General features: G+C 40.3%; 1 protein-coding gene and 1 pseudogene across 2 annotated transcripts in view; one reads left to right on the plus strand and one right to left on the minus strand.

The window, feature by feature from the left end:
* The window catches only part of SGCZ (sarcoglycan zeta), an 848,489-nt gene that overhangs the window by 817,257 nt on the left and 7,773 nt on the right, over positions 1-23,459 (plus strand). Inside the window, exon 7 of the mRNA XM_084625690.1 lies at positions 15,660-15,783. Within this exon, the coding sequence (XP_084481816.1) occupies positions 15,660-15,783 (124 nt within the window). The remainder of the gene's footprint in view (positions 1-15,659; positions 15,784-23,459) is intronic.
* On the minus strand, positions 21,789-22,442 carry LOC311520104 (actin, cytoplasmic type 5 pseudogene; annotated as a pseudogene). The gene has a single exon. The product of its transcript is annotated as an actin, cytoplasmic type 5 pseudogene (transcript).

A 23,459-nucleotide genomic window follows, 5' to 3' on the forward strand; every position in this document is an offset into this window, starting at 1 on the left:
TGGCCCATCTCTAATATTTGCTATTAAAATGCTCCTTTTAAAAATCATACAAAATGCAGCTTTAAAACAACTGCATATTTGTCCCCTCTTCTGTGTTGATTTTTCCTTACATTTTTTTCCAAATCTAACCAGCCAGCTTTTGCTAGCAAAATGTTTTCCTACAATCCTTTGTGAAAGCTGATAAACCCCTTTAGATCAAGTCCATTGCCTAAAATATAATTGAATCTGACTTTCATTAACTAAAACATGCAGAATAAAAGAATTGTGCTTTAGAATGAGCAAAATGAATTACATTTTAATAATTAAATCTCCAGATTTCCATTGATACCTTTTCTCACTAGAATGCTGTGAAGGAACTAAACTACCAAGATTATAGCCCCAAAGTACTGGCTTTAATGATGGTAATGCATTAAAACATGGTGCACTAATGGGTAATATCTATGCACAAAAGAGGCAGCCAATGGTTATATGCTGATAGCTATGCCCTGAATCACCTTCTTAATAAGGGGGTAAATTACTTTGTTGTTGTTTCCTACCTCTGGTGAGAACTAGAAGATCAAATTTAATAGCTTTTTTTTCTTCTATGTCAAGGCTAGTATACCATTGACTATTAGCTAATCCTGAAAGCTAGTGCTGGGCATAATGAGATGGAAATTGATCAAGCAGCAAGAAACAGATAAAGCCCGTAAGATTTCATTTTGACTCTGATCAGTATCAAAGATACACAAATCGGTTTTATATTTTCCACAAAGCTACAAACACAGGACTTCTCTAAGAACCTTTTTCTAAAAGGTTGTAGTAGGTAGCATGCTAACATAGCAGTGTGTCCATTTTGTAAAAGCTTGAGGCCAGAGAAGGGGTCACACAGTTTTGTCATTGAAATGATGAAGGTTGAGAGAAGCTAGGCTGAGAAGCTATTTAAAGTTGGCAGGAGAGGCGTGATCTTCTGTTCATGCATCTTTTGTTCATTCTTTTCATCCAGGAAAAGCTAACAAACCAATCTTCAACACAAAAGAGAAGATGCTATAGCCTGAGACAGTCCAAGCCCCTGCTTTTTTAAAATTATTTTTTGTAGAACGTTAATGGCTATAAACTATTGCCAGTCTCTCAAGCTATGACCAGATGGATTTTAGTGACTTTCTCGTTCTCTGACTTTTTTTCACAAATTGGTTTTCTTCCCAAGTTGATCTCACCTTCAGATAATCAGTATTTAAACTGATATGTTCCTGTGTTGATACAAATCTGTTTTTCTAATCGTATCTCTAATTGGTGAGAATAACTTCTTCCTTATATTTATACTTACAGACGGGGGTGTGTGTGTATGTATGTGTGCACCATGACCATGTCCCCCTGTATGCTCCATTTTCCCTGGTTAGTATGACAAGCTCCTGTTACTTCTGACCTTTTTTTAAATTGACAAAGAGCTTCCATTATATGTCCCTGTTTTTATATGCTTACATTTTTTTCAGAAACATTCACCTCTTGGATTGATGTTTAGGACCCATAGCGTAAGCCCAGAGATGACTATTCTTTGAAAAATATGGCCCAAGTCCTTTCTGCAAACATCAAGAGGATAATAAGGTGATAAGTAACAGCATGGATTTGTCAAAAACAAATCACGTCAAATCCACCTGATAGCTTTCTTTGACAGAGTAACAAGCCTTGTGGATGGGGGGAAAGTAGTAAACGTGGTATATCTTGATTTTAGTAAAGCTTTTGATACTGTCTCTCATGACCTTCTCATAAACAAACTAAGGAAATGCAACCTAGATGGAGCTCCTATAAGATGGGTGCAAAACTGATTGGAAAACTGTTCCAAAGAGTAGTTATCAGCGGTTCAAAATCATGCTAGAAGGGCATAATGAGTGGGGTCCTGCAGGGATCAGTTCTGGATACATTTCTGTTCAATATCTTCATCAGTTATTTAGATAATGGCATAGAGAGTACACTTATAAAGTTTGCGGACAATAAAAAGTTGGGAGGGGTTGCAAGTGCTTTGGCGGATAGAATTAAAATTCAAAATGATCAGGACTGGAGAAGTGGTCTGAAGTAAATAGGATGACATTCAATAAGGACAAATGCAAAGTACTCCATTTAGGAAGGAACAATCAGTTGAATGCATACAAAATGGGAAATGACTGCCTAGAAGGAATACTATGGAAAGGGATCTGGGGGTCATAGTGGATCACAAGCTAAATATGAGTCAACAGTGTAACACTGTTGCAAAAAAAAAAAAAAAAAAACCAAACATCATTCTGGGATGTATTAGTAGGAGTAAGCAAGACACAAGAAGTAATTCTTCTCCTCTACTCCGTGCTGATTAGGCCTCAACTGGAGTATTGTGTCCAGTTGTGGGCACCACATTTTAGGAAAGAAGTGGACAAATTGGAGAAAGTCCAGAGAAGAGCAACAAAAATGATTAAAGGTTTAGAAAACATGACCAATCAGGGAAGGTTGAAAAAAATGGGTTTGTTTAGTCTGGAAAAGAGAAGACTGAGAGGGAACATGATAGCAGTTTTCAAGTACATAAAAGATTGTTACGAGGAGGAGGGAATTGTTCTTCTTAACCTCTGAGGATAGGACAAGAAGCAGTGGGCTTAAATTGCAGCAAGGGAGGTTTAGGTTGGACATTAGGAAAAGCTTCCTAACTGTCAAGATGGTTAAATACTGGAATAAATTGCCTAGGGAGGTTGTGGAATCTTCATTATTGGAGATTTTTTTAAGAGCAGGTTAGACAAACACCTGTCCGGAATGGTCTAGATAACACTTAGTCCTGCCATAGAATCATAGAATACCCCAGAAGGTCATCTAGTCCAACCCTCTGCTCAAAGCAGGACCAATTCCCAGTTAAATCATCCCAGCCAGGGCTTTGTCAAGCCTGACCTTAAAAACCTCTAAGGAAGGAGATTCTACCACCTCCCTAGGTAACGCATTCCAGTGTTTCACCACCCTCTTAGTGAAAAAGTTTTTCCTAATGAGTGTAGGGAACTAGATTAGATGACCTGTCAAGGTCCCTTCCAGTCCTATAATTCTATAATAAGCCCATTGACTTCATTGGAACTATTCCTTTACTTCAGTCAAGGACATGCTTGACTATTTTTTTTTTTTTGGAGCAGAGCCTGAGTGCTCAGCGTCTCACAGAATCAGGCATTGGGGGGCAAAAACAGCAAAATTCTCCAAAAAACCTATGTTAACCTCAGGAGGAAATCATGGGTGCAAAAACACCCCTTTCAAATCCTGTAATCTTATCTTCATCCTTCCAATTTTTGCCTAATATGCAAGCTTTTATTTATATTTAAAAAGCTTGTTATATTGTAAGGTTAGAGCCATCACAATGTAAACAACTATGCTGCTGTTCTAACAACCTAGCATTTCAGAAACCTATCTCCAATCAACCAATAGCAACAATACAGGAAAGTGTGAACTTCAGACTAGTTGCAATCATTTAAAGGCTAACATCATTTAAGCACAGAAGATTTTTCTTTTTCTTTTAAAAACAAGAATATTACATTTTAAAAATGTAAATGCAACATTTCAACTTCATTGATAAAATCACCAAAAAACAAGAAATGCAGAGCTTGAGTTTGAACAGAAACACTAACTTGTCACATTACACCTGTGTAATTTTTATCAGGTTTTTCGGTTTAAATGTGCGCATCATAAAACTTGTGTTGTGCATCATCAAGGATGTGCAGTGCAGTTGAGTCAGCATTGCTACTGAAACCTTAATGTTTGCAGTTCCTGTCTTTTTGTGATTTTAACTGTGCAGGCTTAATGTTGGATTGATCTAAGAGGCTTTTTTATTTAATCCACATTTATTTTCCTTAATCTCTTTTAGTGTTACATTTCATTTTAGACACTTTATCATTCTAGTTACTCTTCTTTGCAATCTCTCAATTTTCTCTATCATTTCTATTGTATAATGCCCATATTTATGCTGAGTATTCCAGCTGTAGTCTAACCAGTACAGAATAAAGGGAAATGATTATCTCTAGTTTTATTCTGTCTTCAGTGGCTCTGAAGATGGAATTCACTGTCAAAAAGGAAGAAAGAGCCACTTGGCTCCCCTCCGGTGGCATGGTCTGCTGCCAAAGAACAGAAAGAAATGTCTGGTCTCTACTTTCAGATAACTGAAAATAAATTGACTTACCAAATCTTTCCTGGTTTCAGAGTAACAGCCGTGTTAGTCTGTATTTGCAAAAAGAAAAGGAGTACTTGTGGCACCTTAGAGACTGTGGCACCTTAGAGACTAACCAATTTATTTGAGCTACAAAAGCTTATGCTCAAATAAATTGGTTAGTCTCTAAGGTGCCACAAGTACTCCTTTTCTTTTTGCAAATCTTTCCTGACTCTTGTTTTCAAAAACTTGGTTGAGTGCAAGTGCAACAAACTTGGAAGTGTGCGTTACAGATTCTCCTCTGTGCCTGGTGATAAAGCAGGTTGGAAAAACTTCAACAGAACCATTTTCTATAAGAGAATGCAGTTCCAAAGATCAATACACTTTGTAAAATTGTGTCAACCTCCCTGAAATTTCATTTTGGAGTAAAACTGGGAAATGACGTTCCCAACAGTGTCAAAATGTTCTATTTCAATGTTTCAAAATGAAACATTTTGATTTATTGTTTTGAAATTACTTTGTTTCAAAAATATAATTTGTATTATATTCTGTTTTAAAATAGAATATAGAGTAAAAATTCAAAATCAAAATAGAACTGGATGGGACCTCAGTAGGTTGAGTCCAGTCCTCTGCTCTAAGGCAGGACTAAGTATTATCTTGACCATCCCTGACGAGTGTTTTTCTCACCTGTTCTTAAAATCTTCCAATGATGGAGATTCCATAACCTCCCTAGGTAATTTGTTCCAGTGCTTAAGTACCCATTCAATTAGGAAGTTTTGCCTCCTATCTAACCTAAATCTCCCTTGCTGCAATTTAAGCCCATTACTTCTTGTCCTGTGCTCACTGCATAAGGAGAACAATTTATCCTCCTCCTCTTTACAACAATGTTTTATGTACTTGAAGGCTATTATCACGTCCCCACTCAGCCTTCTCTTCTCCAGCCTAAACAAACCCAAATTTTCAATCTTGACTCGTACGTCATGTTTTCTAGACCTTTAATCATTTTTGTTGCTCTCCTCTGGATGTTCTCCAATTTGTCAACATCTTTCCTGAAGAACTCCAGTTGAGGCCTTATCAGTGTTGAGCAGAATGGAAGAGTTACTTTTGTCTTGCTCACAGCACACCGACTAATACATCCCAGAACAATGTTTGCTTTTTTTGCAACAGTATTACGTTGTTGACACATATTTAGTTTGCGATCCACTATAAGTGTATTCTCTATGCCATTATCCAAATCATTTATGAAAATATGGAATGGAAACAGTACCCAAGACAGATCCCTGTGGGATTCCGCTCAATATGTCCTTCCAGCTTGACTGTGAATCACTGATAACTATTCTCTGAGTATGGTTTTCTAACCAGTTGTTAAACCATTTGTTGGTTGACTTGTCTAGCCTATATTTCTCTGGTTTGCTTATGAGAAGGTCATATAAGATACTATCAAAAGCATTACTGCTTCCCCTCTATCCACAAGGCCTGTTACCCTGTCAAAGAAGGATATTAGTTTGGATTGACATGATTTGTTCTTGACAAATCATGTTGACTGTTACTTATCACCTTATTATTTTATACATGCTCAAAAATTGATTGATTTGTTCCATTATCTTTCCAGGTACCATAGTTAAGATGACTAGTATATAATTCCCTGGGTTGTCCTTATTCCCCTTTTTATAGATGGGTACTATATTTGCCCTTTTCCAGTCCTCTGGGATCTCTCCTTTCCTCCAAGAGTTCTCAAAGATCATTGCCAATGGCTCAAATACCTCTTCAGCCAGTTCCTTAAGTATTCTAGGATGCACTTCATCAGGCCTTTCCAATTTGAATACATCTAACTTGACAAAGTAATTCTTAATTCCTTCCCCCCGCCCATTTTAGCCTCAGATCCTACCCCATTTACACTGATGTTAGCTGTGTTAGTCTTCTGATCACTGTTAACCTTTCTGGTGAATACTGAAGCAAAAAAATGCATTTAACACTGCAGCTATTGCTGCGTTCTCTGTTATTGTCATTACCTCCTCATTGAATAGGCCTACCCTGTCCTTTTGCTTCTAATGTATTTGTAAAATGTTTTCTTCTTACCTTTAAAGTCCGTAGATAGTTTAACCTCATTTTGTGCCTTACCCTTTCTAATTTTGTCCCTACATGCTTGTGTTGTTTTTTTCTTATATTCATCCTTCATAATTTGGCCTAGTTTCACTTTTTAAATGAATGAAGTATTTCAATTGATTTGCAACTATTCTATTTTTTTATTTATTTTACAGTGAATTTTGAACTTGTTGGAACAAAGCTATAGTTCAAAATTTTGAAATCATTTGCAAAACAGATTTTCCATCCTCCACTCAGCTCGTGGATATGAAACTGTTAGAGAGCTTTTGCTTAAGCTGTAACAGCTTGTGATTTTGAGCACTGAAAATCTCCTGTTCATTCCCCGGTATATTAGCCAACATGGCGGCTATCATGCAAAAGATTAAAAAGAAGCTTTTGCTGCTGCTTTTTCTGAACTAGTTCATCTTTGTTATCCCTGTAAAGACTTAGAGCAATACCCCTACCCCTTGCAACCAGACTTTGCCTCCCTCAGTTAAAGCATACAAGATATGTTCTAAAAGATCTTTTCCTGTTTCACATTTTCACTTGGCAAGGTAATGTTTTCATTTTCTAATGTCTGATGTAAACCAGTAAGACTGTTTTTTTTCATTATTTTTGATGTGTTAGCTTTGTGCAAGCAAGTATGCTGAATCATTCTACTGTCACGGTTTCATTTAAGTCCTACTAAACATTAGGTGGTCAATTCAGAATGTTGTAATGATGAGGTTTTCAAGTACTAACATGTTAGATATTAAAAAGCAAAAACAAAAAAACCTTTTTTGTGTGAAAAATAAGATGACAATACATTCAGAAAGGTTTTTGAAAACTATCAAGTGGTTGCCAGGCTTTCTTGGGTAAAGGATGCACAAGTGACCTGCAGCGAAAATCATTTAAAGGCTGTTATTTTCTCCCATGCCCAACTCTCATCCCTGGATCTATCATAAATTATTATAAACCTAATGTAAATAAGTTTCTGTTGTAAATTTAGATTCCATATTAATAGCTGTCTCATTTACTCTACTAACATTGACTCTTAGCTGCCCCTTAAAATGCCCAACATTCACTTAACTTTCTTGGTTGTTTCCATCCTCCTCCAATGTTCCAGGTTTTTTTGTTTTGTTTTTATACTTCCTTGTCTTTTGGGTTGTTTCCCTGTATTCTCATAAATCATTAGACATCCTGGGGATGCCCTTGCTCACTCTGTAATCTATAGATTCACAGGCTAGGCTTTTTTAACTTTCCTCAAACCTCCTGGTCATTCCTGAAGCTTCATTACACTTGATGGATGCTGTATATTCAATGCTGTTGCCCTCTCCAACACTTCTCCAGACTTCCTTTTTGTCTCTTCACTAATTCTCTAGTACTTGTAATACATAAAGATAATGACACTTTCAGAGCCTCTCCTATTCCATTTTATCTCTATCTCTTCCTCTTCTAACTTTCAGAAGAGATCCTGCAGCTTGACCTTTGAAGAAGTGCTTTTCCTCCCGACCTGTGTAGGTCTATTAATATTCAAGTATTCAGTTACTACGATAATGCAGATCCACTATAATGAAGTAATGGAGTTTGCAGTGCAATTAGTATTCAGCGCTTAGTCTAGTGAGTTGGTTTCTAGGTTAATGAGAGCTTTAGGAACTCTAAAGGTGACAATGACTTGTCCTACAGCCAATGATATTGGTTAGATATCATAGAATGTCAGGGTTGGAAGGGACCTCAGGAGGTCATCTAGTCCAACCCCCTGCTCAAAGCAGGACCAATCCCCAATTTTTGCCCTAGAGCCCTAAATGGTCCCCTCAAGGATTGAACTCACAACCCTGGGTTTAGCAGGCCAATGCTCAAACCACTGAGCTATCCCTCCCGCCTATGAAGGTGGACATAACAGCAAATGGTACAGTGACTGCCTTACTGTCCTGATACTGAGTCACAAGGGGTTCATCTTTATTTAAATGTGTTGTCAATGACCTGTAAAGTTAAATGTGGAAAGTATAAGTGAAAAATTCATATTTACTGGTTTTCAGAAAGGGGTACCCACTATTTCCATAGAAAATCCACTTCACTCCTTTGATGAGATCACAACACCTAGGGCCAGATTCTGTCCTTGAATGTATGTGTCAGGCTGCCACTGAAGTCAAAGGGAGTGATGTGTGCATCTGAGGACAGATTTTAGCCTTTATAATACAGCTGATGATCAGTGAACAGAATTAGGATTCTATGAGTCTGGCATATAGATGTATATTTCTTTCCCCTTTAATTCCAATAACACAATTGATTTGATCCTGGAGTTACTGCATTCTAGTGGTTACAAATAATTATTTTAAATGTCATGTACAGATTTGAAACTGGTGTCCAACAAGGTCCAGGAAAATTGATCTTCAAGGCAATGTAGTAGGTTAAATAAATCAAGAAAAGATTTTTTTCAGTACATTTGTTCTATAACATTTGACATATTTTTTTTAAAAAGTGGGTGTATTCAACTATAATAAATATTGTAAATAATAGCATAAATAATGGGAATAGAGTAAAGAAATCATTTTAATTACAAAAGCACCCTGATTCCCACAGCCAAAGCACGTAGGGCAATAAATTACCTTTTCATAATAACGATAAAAAACAAATATTTATGTGAAACAAGCTCATGAATGAATGCAAGTTCTAGGGTGAGCCATGAGTTGTGCAGAGTCAACATCTCTGCTTGTCAGTGTTAACCCCTTTAATATATTTTTTCTCTGTCCTTTGATGTAATTTGTACTTCCTGATCATTTTCTTTTAGTGTGTTGCTATTTATCAGAATTAAAGTGCACTTCTACCTAATAATGTCACAGTTCAAACAAGTATTTTTCAATATATAAGGTGACTTTTGGAAGTTTAGGGACCCCAACTCACCCTGCCCAGCTGGACATATACATCGGCGGGGAGGAGGGTGGGTTGAAAGTTTCTGCTGTAAGAAAAGGGAAAGGCTGCTGCTTCTGCTTGAAAGACCCATGCAAGGGATTCCCACACCAAAGAACTGGTAATTCTTGGGTGGGGCTAATATAGAACATCCTTCCTGACCAAAAAGAAACAAGACACAATTATAAGGCCCTGCTGCCCTTTGCTGTCCTGCCTGGAGAGATGGGAAATGGCCTCTGTCCCTATTCCAGGTGTGAGTAGGTGAATTATAGTTCAGAGATGCCTGGTGGAGCCCTCACCTTTTCTCTGCTCCCGTTGTGTGGCAGATCAAAGAGATGCAGGGTGAGGAGTAGAGAATGTGTAGCACGAGGCTCCCCAGCAATAGTGGGCAAACTAGTGCTATAACTCATTCACTGAGGTCTCTGCTATACTACTTTGCCAGCTTTTAGTGAGATGGGTGCTCTCCCACTGACCCCCACATCTCAGGTCTGCTACATGTGTTGTCTTTCCCTGTCCTCCCCCTCAACTGTGACTGTTTGGGGTGAGGTGGCACTCTCCCTGGAAGCCTGTCAGTTCTTCTGGGATTATGGGAAAGAGCACACGTGCTTCTTCCCAGTCCCTTTGCTAATTGCCCCATCTGCTGTCTCTCCTGTCTCTTGGAAGAGTATGACATAGATTGGGGTGATTTTTTTAGGGGACTGAGTGGAGAATGGGCCACAGGTGTGCTCTTTACAACCCTGAGACATCTTTTCCTAGAGAGGAAAGAGGTTCTCACTCTGCTCTTGCCACCCCAGTTCTAGAGAAACTCCCCTATGCATTGGCTCCTCCTTCTCTATCAACCTTCAGGAGAACCACAAAAGTTTTGCTGCCGGGGGGATGTTCCACAGTTTAGATGGCAAGGTCAGGATTTGGCATATCATGTTGCTATCTGATATATATTACTCTCAAAAGACAGATGGTCAAACTCTGTGGTAACTTGCAGTCCTATTCAATTCCATGAGATTGAATAAGGGGTGTAAATCAGTGTTGAATACGATCACAGTACCATTAGAATTCGTATGCAGTCCGCCTGAATTTCTCATATTTCCCTATTCCCTTATCCTTTGCTGCTTCTTCCCTTTCCTTGCTTTCTGCTTTTTGTTTTCCTAATGATTCTCTTTCATAATCCATGACATTGTCACTGTAATCTAGGATGTCGAACATATGCCAGACTGGTTTCTCAGTGCCAGCATGTCACATTAGAATATGTGTAACTGTGATCAGCCAAGTGTTTTATTTCGATCTTCAATCTGTGACATTAAAATAAGGTTTGGATCTGATAGGCTACATTCATTTGATCCCACTGACAGAACATGGTGAACAATTTATCCAGTCACTGAATATTTGCCTGGCACTTTTTCATATCTTTATTGAGTTGTTGATTCAGCTGCCAATCTAAGACAATTTTAGTGCCCAGAAGCACCAGTGGATACATCACATGGTTGACACACTTCTCTCAATATGCCAAAATCTTCATAACGGGTACCTAGTAGACAAGATGGATTTTTCTTTTCTTTTTATTGGTGGATCTTTACTCTTGTAATACTATAGAAGTCCACAAAATAATACTAACTGAAAAAGAAAAGAAAAGAAAAAAGGTTGGTTAAACTCACAGATAAAGGGATCAAAGTCTTGGAAATGTGTCATCTTGGGACTCTTTGCATTAAGACCAGTTTGAAAGATTCTGGATTAGGGAGGGGGAAGTGGATGCCCTTCTTCATGTGTGTTTTCTGTTTAGCAGCACATTTTTAAATACTCCCGTTCCTTTTTAGCAGACTTAGCCTACAGTGCTTTAAGTTTTACTAGCTACTTGCACATGCTAGAGAGAAAGGACTCCGGTGATACCATGGGAAGAGAAATTAGAGGCCCTATCTATACAGACTGAAATGTGGTTTGGTGGTTCTACTGAATAGTGTGGGCTGGATTTTCTGCTCAATGGGCCCAAAGCAAATTGAAGTCAATCAGATTCCCACTGGAGAAGTCCCCCTGTGTTGGGAGAATCTTTGCCGATGTAAAGCCAGTTGATATAACCCTATACCAGCTTCCCTACCAACTCTGTGTAAGGGGGAGGACAGAGACGTGTACGTGGTGGACTGGTGATGAGACAGACATGGAAAGGGTTAGGGTGGAGCAGAGGCCCCTATGCCTGATCCTCCACCAAGGTAAACTCCATTAGACATGTTAGATTAGGCTCCCTAGTGCTCTGTATTCCACTGTGTGGCTGAGGATCATGGACCCACAACCAGCTCACTGTGAATCAGGGCCTGTATGTTTTCTGAGCAGATCAGAAGGAGGAACAATGAGGAAACAAAACAAGAACCCCTAATAATTTTTTTCAGCTGAGGGTACCTTGAAATTGCATGAGATGGAAAAACTCAGGTCCTGATCCCTTACCCATCATATGGTATTCTTGGCCAAATTCAGATGTGAGTAATTAAATTATGCCTTCCTAAATTGCTCCTTGTAGCTGAAGTATAATGCTGCTATGGACAGATGACCCATTTCACCCCAAAAGGGTTGGCCTTCAGAAGCTGACAAAGTGATCCTCTGGGCGAAAGGTTTCATGTAAATGTAAGATTGATGTAAGAATGTAAATGTAAGAATCACACAGTGTCTCATGTAAATGTGTTTCATGTAAATATAAGAATCACACAGTGTCTGGGTGATTCAATTCACTAGTGGCTCATCAATCAGTCTTCTCAGATCCAGCACAATGGAATATCCTAACTGTAAGGTTCATGTGTCATTTCAATTTAGTGTCACGTGTCATTTGACCTTTGAACCAAAATATTTAGGTTGGTTTAATCTGGATACCTGTTGTGTCTGAAATTGGCAGATTAAATTTTTAAAGATCCTTGTTTTAAAAGTATACTTCTCTTTCCTGCTACATTAAGGTGTCTGTCTAATAACACAGGAAGTATAAAGTTTTCTGCTTTGTCAGATCTGCTTGTTGTCTTGGGTAGAAAAAAAAATGAAATCATGGGACTAGGAAACACTCACAGAAGTAAATGCCACTCTGACAGGCCCTTAGTAAATTTGAAAGGAAAGCAGATTCTTGCTCCAGTATTCAGAAGAGACCTTTGCTGCCATTTAAATTATACATTTTAGAGACCTAAATATGATATCATGCAATGTTGCAATAGGTTTATGGCAAAGATCAAAGCTTTTAGAAAATAGGACTGAAACAAACAAGAAGTGTTATTCTACATCATGGGTCTGATTATCCCCTTGCAACACCTACAGAGGAAAAAAATCTCTCTGAACATATAGGCTTTTACTTTTCTAGTTGATAGTTTCAGGTCACACAGCCCCTAAGATTCTTTCCAGATGTATAATAAGTAAAACAATAATAAAAGTACAGAAGCAACTGTAAAAAGATAGGAAAAATAATTTGTGCTAGCAGATAGCTTTTAAAAACTAAACTGCAAATCTCAGAAATTCATCTATACATCACATTGCTGAAATTAATAATTTCCACTAATTACTTAAATGCTTTTGTTTTCTGAAAATGCTCAAATTTCTTTCAGCTGTGCACAGAAATACAATATTAATAGCTTCTTCGGGAATTCATTGTTCAGATCTTTTATATTCATGCAATCAGTCACTTACCAGTTTCATAAAACTGGTGGAAATTTGACTATTCATGTTGAAACTAGAGTTGACAATTCTGAGCAGCACTGTGGCATGTTTATTGCAAATAATTGTTAGTGATCCTATAGAAAAGATTACAGTGCTGTGAAAGATATTACCCAACACAGATCAGGATATGCAACACTATACCTGCTACTGGAAAACTTCCAGGAAAAATCAATTGTGGTTTAGATTTTCTGAAGCCCGCAGTAACGTGGAATTGTTAATGTCATCCATTCAGTGCAATACATATAACAGAGGGCAGTTGTATCCTCCTGAGTAAAAGATGATAAAGGTCTTCAAAAAATCTCTCTCATTCTTTAACACAAGATCATGTGTTCATGTTTTGCATTTGACTTTAAAGACAGGCATCTAAAACGCTTAGTACCTGATCATGTCATATCTGAACAATGTATTTAAGTTATATTTTTACTTCCAAATAATTGCTTTCAGATTTATTCCCATTGAGTGCCAGTGACACCCAGCAATCCGAAATATTTTACAGATGATATCTTCATGACATTCAGCTCAGACCTCATCTCCATTATCCTTGATGTAATGTGGTATTTTTGGCTTCAGGAAAATAATCCATGACTGCTATCTCCTGTCTGCAAAAAATAAATAAATAAAATATTACAATATGCCTAAATCCAGTCGCCTGATACTTAATAGCTATTCCAGTTTACTTTAGCTGGCAAATGCTTTATATCAAACAATTCCTTTCTTCTTCCCCTTTATAAATGCATTTTGTTATACTTCTGGGTGATTATGACCTACTACTCAGGGGTCAAACTGATAGAAGGAAAATGCAGAGGAACAAACCACTTCAGCTGCTTTTCTCCCAGCTATCTATCTAGGTGCTGAACTGGCTCTCTTTGTGGTAGTATCTGAGCACCTCATGATTATTAATTGATTTCATCTTCATAACACCCCTGTGAGCTTAGGCAGTACTATCCTCATTTTACAGATGGAGAACTGAGATTCTGTGTAGATTAAGTGATTTCTCCAAGCTTGCTCATTCTAAATAAGATCACATAGTAAGTCTTCGGCTGATCCAGGAATTGAATCCACACCTCTTGAATCCCAGTGCAGGGCCCTATCCACTAGACCATCTGCCCTTTTAAGCCCTGCAGGTTAGCACTGTGAGGTTCCTGCAGGATCCTCCTCTGTCTTGGTGGGTCCTTAGCTTATTGGTGGATTTCCTTGCCTCAGAGAATTCACTGCAGCCCTCAGTTTGGACACTTTTGCTAGTGGCTCAAACCTGCTGTCCACTCAGCTAACCTCATCCCTGGCCCAAATGGGGGAAACAGAGAACAATCCCTGCAGTCTCTGTGTCCTAGTAGGTCGGGGACAGGCCAGATCCCTTTCCAATTTAGACCTTCCCTTCTGGTGTTTCCCACAGACCAGGTCAACTCCTCCTGTGTCCGATCAGGAGTTGGGGGGATAAGGGGGAAGCGGGTTCCAGCCCAGGGCCCTGTGGATAGCAGCTGTCCACAGTGTTCCCTGTATCAGCTGCATGACAGCTGCAACTCACTGGGCTACTTCCCCATGGCCTTCCCCCAGCACCTTCTTTATCCTCACTGCAGGAGCTTCCTTCTGAAGCCTGATCACACTTGAACTCTTCACTCCTCCAGCAGCACACCCCCCTACTAACTGATGGGAGGTCCTTTTTAAACCAGGTGTCCTGATTAGCCTGCATGCCATAATTGATTCTAGAAAGTTCTTAATTGGCTCCAGGTGCCTTGATTAGCCTGCCTGTCTTAATTGGTTCTAGCAGGTTCCTGATTGCTCTAGGGCAGCCCCTGCTCTGGTCACTCAGGGAACAGAAAACTGTTCATCCAGTGGCCAGTATATTTGCCTTCGACCAGACTCCTGTACCCCACTGGTCTGGGTCTGTCACAGCACCATCACCACAAATCCTCACCACTACAACTCTCAATTAGCAGAGAAGCATGGAGTACTGTGAGCTAGCACTGCAGAGAGAGCTCACCCCTTGGCTTTGAGTGGTCCAGGATCTTGAGGACAGAGAGTGTGAGGAAAAGAAGAGATAGAAAAGGGGGAACTAGTGGACGTACAAAAAGAAGGTTTCAGAGTAACAGCCGTGTTAGTCTGTATTCGCAAAAAGAAAAGGAGTACTTGTGGCACCTTAGAGACTAACCAATTTATTTGAGCATGAGCTTTCGTGAGCTACAGCTCACTTCATCGGATGCATGTGGTAATTGCATTGAGAAGTGATACAGAGAATATGGCAGATATTGTGGGGTTGAAGAGGTCAGTGAACAGTTTGCAGAAGAGGGTGAAATGTGTGCAGAAAGCAGAGTTATACAGACTGAGGGCCTAATCAATCTCTCACTCCCCAATCCCCTCCTCACCCCCAAGCATGTGAGTAACTCTGGTGCAGTTAGTAGGAGTTATTTGTATGTTGCGAAGGAAGAGGAGGTCCCAGGGAATTGAAACTGTTATTAAAAAATTCAAAGGAAACATTTCAATTTGGATTTTATTTAAATGTACATCTGGCATTGCATAGACAGGTTAGACATTGCTTTTCAGCATATAGTCACAGTAGAAAGCAGCATATCTGTACTAATGATAATTCAGTGTCGGAGCAGCTATCAACTAAATTAGGCCTCAGTTCAAGAAAGCATCCCTAAGCAGTACAGCAAGCATGTGCATGAATCCCGTTGCTTAAAGTTAAGCACATACTTAAGTACTTTCTTGAACAGTGATGGGTTTAAGTGCATACTTAGGTGCTTTCTTGCATTGGAGTCACAAAGAATAATAAATAAAGAACTCATGCAACAATTCACTTTTCATTTTCTTTGTCTTGACAATGGATTTTCGTCAGCACATGCTGTTGATATGAGGATTTTTTTTATTAATGGATACTTTTATTTTTCAGACTTGAGTCTCCAACTAGATCTTTGATAATGGAAGCACCAAAGGGAGTACAAGTTAGTGCGGCTGCAGGAGACTTAAAGGCAACCTGTAGGAAAGAACTGCACTTGCAGTCCACGGAAGGGGAGGTAAGCTCAGTCTGCAATGAAATACTATGCAGTTCTGTCCAGCAAAAAGTAAATAACATAAAGAAACTATTTAATTGATACTGTATGTAAGAATCAAGTGTATACTGTAAAAAATGTTCTGGAGCTCCCTGAATTTAAAAGTGGATTTACTCCAGCCTGGCTCATGCATTATTCTTTGTTTGCTTTCTAAAAAAGCATGTGAATGGTTAAATTTTATTCACACCATTTCTCTCAGGAAAAAGAATGTTAACAAAATACAAATGTGAGTATTTGCCCTAGAAATAGCATGGCATGGAATGCTGCTTAATATAGCAGTAGAGGACAAGTTTACCCAAATCTGTCACCAGAGTCCTGGTACAGAGGCAGATATGAGCTAGGATTTTGAATACATACACAATTATATTGTGTGAATGTGCACAGAGAAAGTTGCATCCAGCCAATGAATCTTAAATTTGGAATGATATCTTGATAAGGCCTGAGAAAGGAAGAGGTGTTCTATTTTCTAACTTTCCCCAATTTGGTTTAACTGCTCTCTCTCCTTAAATTGTTATTGCCTCTCTGAGAGATTGAAAGCTCCGCTTCAATGATATACCCCACCATCCATGTGATATTTCAGTATGAACAGATTTTTGGGGCAGGATTCTCTGCTTGTGTGGTCATTTATACCTGTGAAAAGGGGTATAAAATGCGACCAGAACAGAATGAGAATCAGATTCTTGGTTTTGTTGTAAGTCAGTTAATGTGTGATAGTGGTGCCTGGAAAATTACCTAAAAATGAAATAATAGTAAGAAATCTTGGACAATAACATCTAGAGAACTCAGTTCCCAACTAGACAATTCAGTGAACTGGCTAGATTTTCAAATTCTTGGTGGGAATTGCTGGGTTCCAAGTACTTTTGAAAATCTGGCCACTTCATTTAGGTGCCTAACTGGGAACTGCACTCTTTTGAAAATCTGTCTCCTTGGGTTTATATATCACATCTTCCCCAAAGAATCCCAAATGTTTCACAAACTATACTAAATGCATATAACAGCTTTGACATATACCCACATCAACCATTGCACAGCATGTAATAGTGTATTACAATACATAAGGAATGTTGTGGCCAAGGACTCTCTGGGTCATAGCCTTACATTTATAAAAATTTCCATGGGATCTGTAATTTCCATACAGCATACTTAAAGCACAATGATAATTTTTCGGGTACTGAGCCTAGATTCTCCACTCTCTTTCTGTGCACCATAATACCACCTCCTTTCAGTTTTTCTTCAAAGCCCACTTCTTCTCACAATCCCTTAAGAAGTTACTCTCATACTAGTGCAACCCTCAGAAAATCTCATTGAAAGAGAAGGAACCGATATGATGCATCTCCAATGACACAAGGAAAACAGCTGTTTTAGAGCAAAATTAAACTTTTTGGCTCAGCATTCTGCAAAGGACAGCATGCAGCCAAATGGGACACCCTAAAGGTATTGTATGTCACAGTAACTGTTTCTCCCATGCTTCCCCCTAGCTATGTGGGGTACATAAGCTACTTCACTCTTTCGGGGAAAGACTTATTTCCTTCTTATGCCTGGCTATTTCCATTGGCCATTGTGTCTGACTGGAGGGAGTGAATTTGTGGCTCTGCCCACTCCCCATCCACTCCTCACACATTCTTAGCACCTTCCCATCCACTTTCTTACAGTGGAGAATACAGGTTGTGCAGTTCTTCTCTCACTTCAGAAGATGAGGAGGGGGCAAAAAGAATTTGTCCTATATGGCCATGTTGGGACTAGTGACAATCTAGGTCTTATTTCTACTAGCCTCCAACCTCCCTCACCTTTGCCCAGTCTAACATGTCCTTGAGTCATCTTACGTTTTCCACCTAGTGCTTGTGTCTTACTACTCTTGCTCTACCTTTAATGGCATTTCTCATGTACTAATATAATACTCAAATGCTGAGACGAGTGGCAGAACTTTTTTTAAACTGTTAGCTCTTTGAGGCAGTGAGTGTGTCTTTAATTTCTCCATTTAGTACTATGTACATCTATGGTGCTTTTACAAATGCTTTATAATAGTAATAATCACAGGTGCTGACTCTGTGGGTGGTCCAGGGTTGGAGCACCCATGGAACAAAATTAGTGGATGCTTAACACCCACTGGCAGCCAGCTCCCCTCCTCCCCACCAGCACCTCCCACCCACTAGCAGCCTGCCAACTCTTCCCCATCAACTCTTCCCCATCCCTCCCAGCAGCTTCCGCCCACGGCAATCAGCTGTTCTGCGGCATGCAGGAGGCGATGGGGGGAGAAGGCAGGGGCGGGGATGGGGCGCGCTTGGGGAGGGGCATAACAGGGGTGGGAAGAAGTGGGGCTGGGTCTGAGGCAGAGCAGGGGTTGAGCACTCCTGGAGTAAGGAGGAAGACGGCACCTGTCATGATAATTAATAATAATTGTGAACCAATGGTTGTGAGGATAACCTCTAGCCCATGGGTTGATCAGGGATTTTGTCATGTACCCTGACTGCTATTTGCCTTCCTAACCATTCTTCTGAAGTACTGTTCTCTAATCTCCATGTAAGGTATTTTTGTAAATGACATTCAATGACCTACTTTAGTCTAGATACTTTGGTGATGAGCACCTAAGGAAAGTCAAATTGATTAGATTCTTTATCCAGAATTCAGATTCACTTACGTGTTCAAACTTAACTGCCTCTGGATGTCATGGTGTTGTAGCAAGATTGACAAAACTATTTAGATGATAAAAGAAGGCCCCATTCTCAGATAAGCGTTGCAGATATTTTATTCCTAACACAAGTCTCTGTTTAGAATGTTAATAAATTATCTCAACACAAACCTGACAGGTTCTTGGCTGAACACCAAATTGGAGCATTTGTTCAATTCTTAAACCAACATGATAATCATGGAAACCAAAACTTTATACACATCTGGGATTTCCCAGGTGGTTGATTCCATAATGATTTGTTAATTTATTAATAGTTGTGATGAAATATTACTTTCCTACCCGCTCCCTGACAGACAAACACCACCCTTTGTTACTCCCTAATAGAGAGTTATCATAGCCAAAATAATTTTATATGCTTATCGTACGTTGTTTAATTCTTCTAGTGCTGGTAATTTTTATGTTCAGCAAAGAACAGTTTTACCCTATGGCTCTGCCCCTAAATAAACACAAGAATTCCACACTGGATCAGACCAAGGTCCATCATGTCTGGTATCTTGTCTCCAACGTTGGACTGTACAAGATGCTTGTGGAAGATGCAAGCACTCTGCATAGGCAAATAACTCCCTCCCCCCCCCCCCCCCTTAGGACTCATCCTGATCTCTAACCGAGATTACTTCAAGCATTGAAGCATGAAGATTAATATCCCTTCCACAACTTTTTTGTTACCATTAATTATTATAGCTGTGGATATTCTTGATCTCCATACAAATGTTCAATCCCTGCCTGCATCACATTAAATTTTTGTTCTTAGCAACTTCCTGTGTTCTAGCAAGTGATGTGAGGAGGTGGCGGTTTGCTGGATGTAGAGATAGCAAATATCTTTCCCTCTTCCCACTGCCCTCCTCCCCTCCAAAAAACTCCAAATGTCCTTATAATGCAAGGTTCTGGGAAACAAATAGTTCAAGAGATTGGTCGCAGGCTATCACACTATTTCCTTGTGTGTCAGCATTTCATCTGTTATCCAGGTCAGTGGTGATAGCAAATGACTAACTGATGGTAGGTAGGGAACCGATGAGTAATGATCTGGTAGATTTAATCCAGTTCCTAAGGGACAGATTTGCACATCAGAGCAGCTGTATCACAATTGCTGGAATGCATGTCCCCGTGTGCCTTTTGTCACCTATAAATGATATTACTAGAAGCACCAGAATACCATTCCAGTTGCCAGCAGATAGGCCAAAGACTTTTTGAGCATCAAGACTAAATTATCTTTTCATCCCTAGAAGTGGCCCTTCTAGAATGCATCTTGGTTGAGCAGTCTGGAAGAGCATGACTGTGGATGCCCATTTTGTATCTTTCTGTGGACACACATGGGACTTCAGTGTTCAAGGCTAGCAGTCCAGCACCATTCATTGTATAAGAAATTGACAAAGCAAGTCAGTGGAGGAAAATTACATGAGAGAATTTATACCACAGAGACTAATACAGTGAAAAAAATATTCCTAATAAATAGTTTACAATTAGTTTCCTTGTTAACTCACTGATGACTAGAGAGTTTATCATTATTGTTCTATTAGTATATCACATTCTTAAGTGCAATCAGACACATTTTAAAAGTAATCTTTGCCTTTTTGTAATAAACACAGCCTTTGTCAATCAGTCTTTGTGCTCATGGTGTTTGTCGTATTTGAGGCTGAGGTTTTGTACTAGAAAATAGTTCTTTTGTTTTGTTCACATACTGCCGAACCAAATTGAACTTTATAAGGTTTGGAGACAGTTACTTATTCTGTAAATCACTTGAGATAAATTTGTTATAACCATATTATCAGAACATTATAAATTTACCATGGATTAAGCAGTGAAAGATGTACTTACCTTTTATTTAAGAAGAACTTTAAAGTTTTGTGGGTTGTTGGGTTTTTTTGAAGAATATAACTGTTTACCAAATACTTTTCCTCCAGTCCTATTTCTTGTACGGTATAATCCTTAGCCTCCCACAGCACAAACTGAAAGTTTTTGCAAGCATTCTGCTCTTTGACGCATTTTCTTTTTATTTACTTCAGTATTATTATAATCTTTTTATCCACATTATAAATAATAATGCATGATCCCAGATTGAATACTGGAGGCTGTAATTTAGTCTCAGGTTCTGCTACCCTTTATAAAGCACTTGAGCTGCACCCTTGTGATTCAAGGCATCAGCAGAATCTTTTGATTCAATTACAGCTTGGCATTTAATTGTGAACTATGTATTACTCTATAAATAAACCATAGCCAATGGTTTAAAGCAGCAATCATTTACACGTAAAATGGAATTGGAAACTCTGGGCATTAAAAAATCCTATCAGCTCACAGAAGAGGAAAAAAGAACATTCCATCTTTGGAAATGTGCACACACAAACACCGCCCCCCCCCCCGGCTGCTGGTTGACTATTACTTCCACATATAAACACAGTAGAAAAGTTCAAAGATGTTCAGATCATTTTTGAATAATGCTATTTGCATCCTGTAGCTACTACCTTTCAGTAGACTGGCAAATACATAAAAGTTTGTTGAGTTGAACCAAAAATATACCAGTATATAACAGTAACAAGTTTCAAGAATTATTTGATGGTGGCAACTCAGTGGTCCAAAATATGACTTACCTAGCCCAGCTCTTATGAAAATTAATTCTGATTCAGTTGCTACATATTTACCCAAACTGCTCCCATGCAACAGACTCTGAACTTTTGCAGCATCACATTGGCTAATAAAGGCCAAGTGTAATCAAGAAAAAGAGACTCTGGGTATGTCTACAGAGCTGCTGGGACAAGTCTTGCAGCCTGGGTCAATAGAGTTGTGTTAACAGGTTTCACGCTAGAAAGTCCACTAAAAATAGCAAAATGGACATTCCAGTTTGGGCTGGAGTTTGGATTCTGAAGCCTGAGGAGGAGGGGTGGGCTTCAGATCCAAGCTCTAGCCCAAGCCAGAAAATTTCAAAGCCGTGTCTACATAGCTCTTTTTAGCATGCTACCCCAAGCCCTGATAGTGTGACTCTGTCAAGCCAGGCTGCAAAACTCACTCCCAGCAGCTGTGTAGACATACACTCTGAGATTACACATTTATGCAAACATATCCATGTTTATTGTCACCTTGTCCCTCCACTCCATCCCCCTTTGTTTGTATATCCACCTGTTGTGCCTGGTTATTATAATCCTAGACTGCAGGATCTCTTGGGCAGAGGACTGTCTTTGTTTTGTTTGTTTATACATTGTCTAGCATAATGGGGCCCAATCCCTGTCTTGGGTCTCCAACTACTACCATAATAAATCCATAATTACATTAAAAATTATGCTGAATATTAGGATACATTTCCCAAATATCTCATGGCATGGGGCAGGGCGTACCCCTCATAGATTGGCACTGTGTGGGTGACCCCATCCCCAGAGTCCATGATGATACCAGTGGTACACCCAGAGGCATACAGGGACAGCACTGCCTGGATAGTCACATACATAGCTGGGGTGTTGAAGGTCTCAAACATGATCTGCGTCATCTTCTCTCGGTTGGCCTTGGGATTCAGGGGGGCTTCAGTGAGCAGGACAGGGTGCTCCTCAGGGGCAACCCGCAGCTCATTGTAGAAAGTGCGGTGCCAGATCTTCTCCATGTCATCCCAGTTGGTGACAATGCCATGCTCAATGGGATACTTCAGGGTGAGGATGCCTCTCTTGCTCTGCTCCTCATCGCCCACATAGCTGTCCTTCTGCCCCATGCCCACCATGACACCCTGGTGCCTGGGGCGTCCCACAATGGAAGGGAACACGGCTCGAGGAGCATCATCCCCAGCAAAGCCAACTTTGCACATCCCGGAGCCATTGTCAACAACGAGGGTGGCGATTTCTTCATCGGCCATTTTGATTTAATCTGAGAGAGACAGTGAGGAGCACAGACTCCGTTAGGTGCATGGAAGCTTTCAAGGAGATGTGATCGGCTACCTCCCCCATGCGCCCTACGGCAGGGGATGTGGATGGACTGGGATGTTGTCTGGACTGGGATGTGGGTGTAGCAGGGCTCAGCCTATGGAGCTCCCACCCCCTGCATAGGCCAGGCCCAGCCCAGCACTGCCTCCTCGCCCCGCCCCCTCACTAGGCCCGCAGACTCAGCGGATCCGACTGGAGACGAGGGCAGGTGAGCATGACCCCAGGCTGGAGTGGCCGCCAAAGTGGCCAGCGGAGCGGCTAGCCCCCTCCCAGCTTGATCCCAAGGCCGCCGGCCCCACCCCTATAGAAAAGTAGTGGGAGATAGATATATTCGCTCCAGGCTAAACAAATCCCTGGTACCAGGATAAGTGAAATGGCAGCTGCTCCAGGTCAGTTAAGACACCTGAGGCCAATTAAGAACTTTCCAGAAGGCAGGGAGAAGGCTAGGTTGATTGGGACACCTGAAGCCAATCAGGGGCTGGCTGAAACTAGTTAAAAGCCTCCCAGTTAGTCAGGTGGAGGTGCATGTCAGGAGCTGTGGGAGGAAGTTGTGCTGTTGGAGAGGCTGAGTAGTACACACCATATCAGGCACAAGGAAGGAGGCCCTGAGGTAAGGGTGAAGTGGAGCTTGAGGAAGTGAGGGCTGCTGTGGGGGAAATAGCCCAGGGAATTGTACGTGTTATGTTTCTAAAAGGTCAGCTACCATAGCTGATACTATTAAGGTCCCTGGGCTGGAGCCCGGAATAGAGGGTGGGCCCGGGCTCCCCCCCACACACACCTTTGCCCCCTGATTAATCACTGAGACTGGGAGACAACAAAGACTGTGCAAGGAAGGATAACTTCTCCTCACCTCCCTCTCTGGCTTATGATGAAAATGGCTCAGTAGACTGTGACCCTTGTCTCTAGAGAGAGAAGGGTTACGTGGAGGTCACAGTGAGCCTCTGAGGCTAGCGAAATCCGCCAAGAAACATGGGACCCATGGAGGCAAGGACAGAGCTTTGTCACAACTCTAACTAATTACTCGTCACCTCTGTGAGGTAGGAATGTAATTA

Source organism: Lepidochelys olivacea (assembly GCF_965140295.1).
Source record: "Lepidochelys olivacea isolate rLepOli2 genome assembly, chromosome: 4".
NCBI lineage: Eukaryota > Metazoa > Chordata > Testudines > Cheloniidae > Lepidochelys > Lepidochelys olivacea.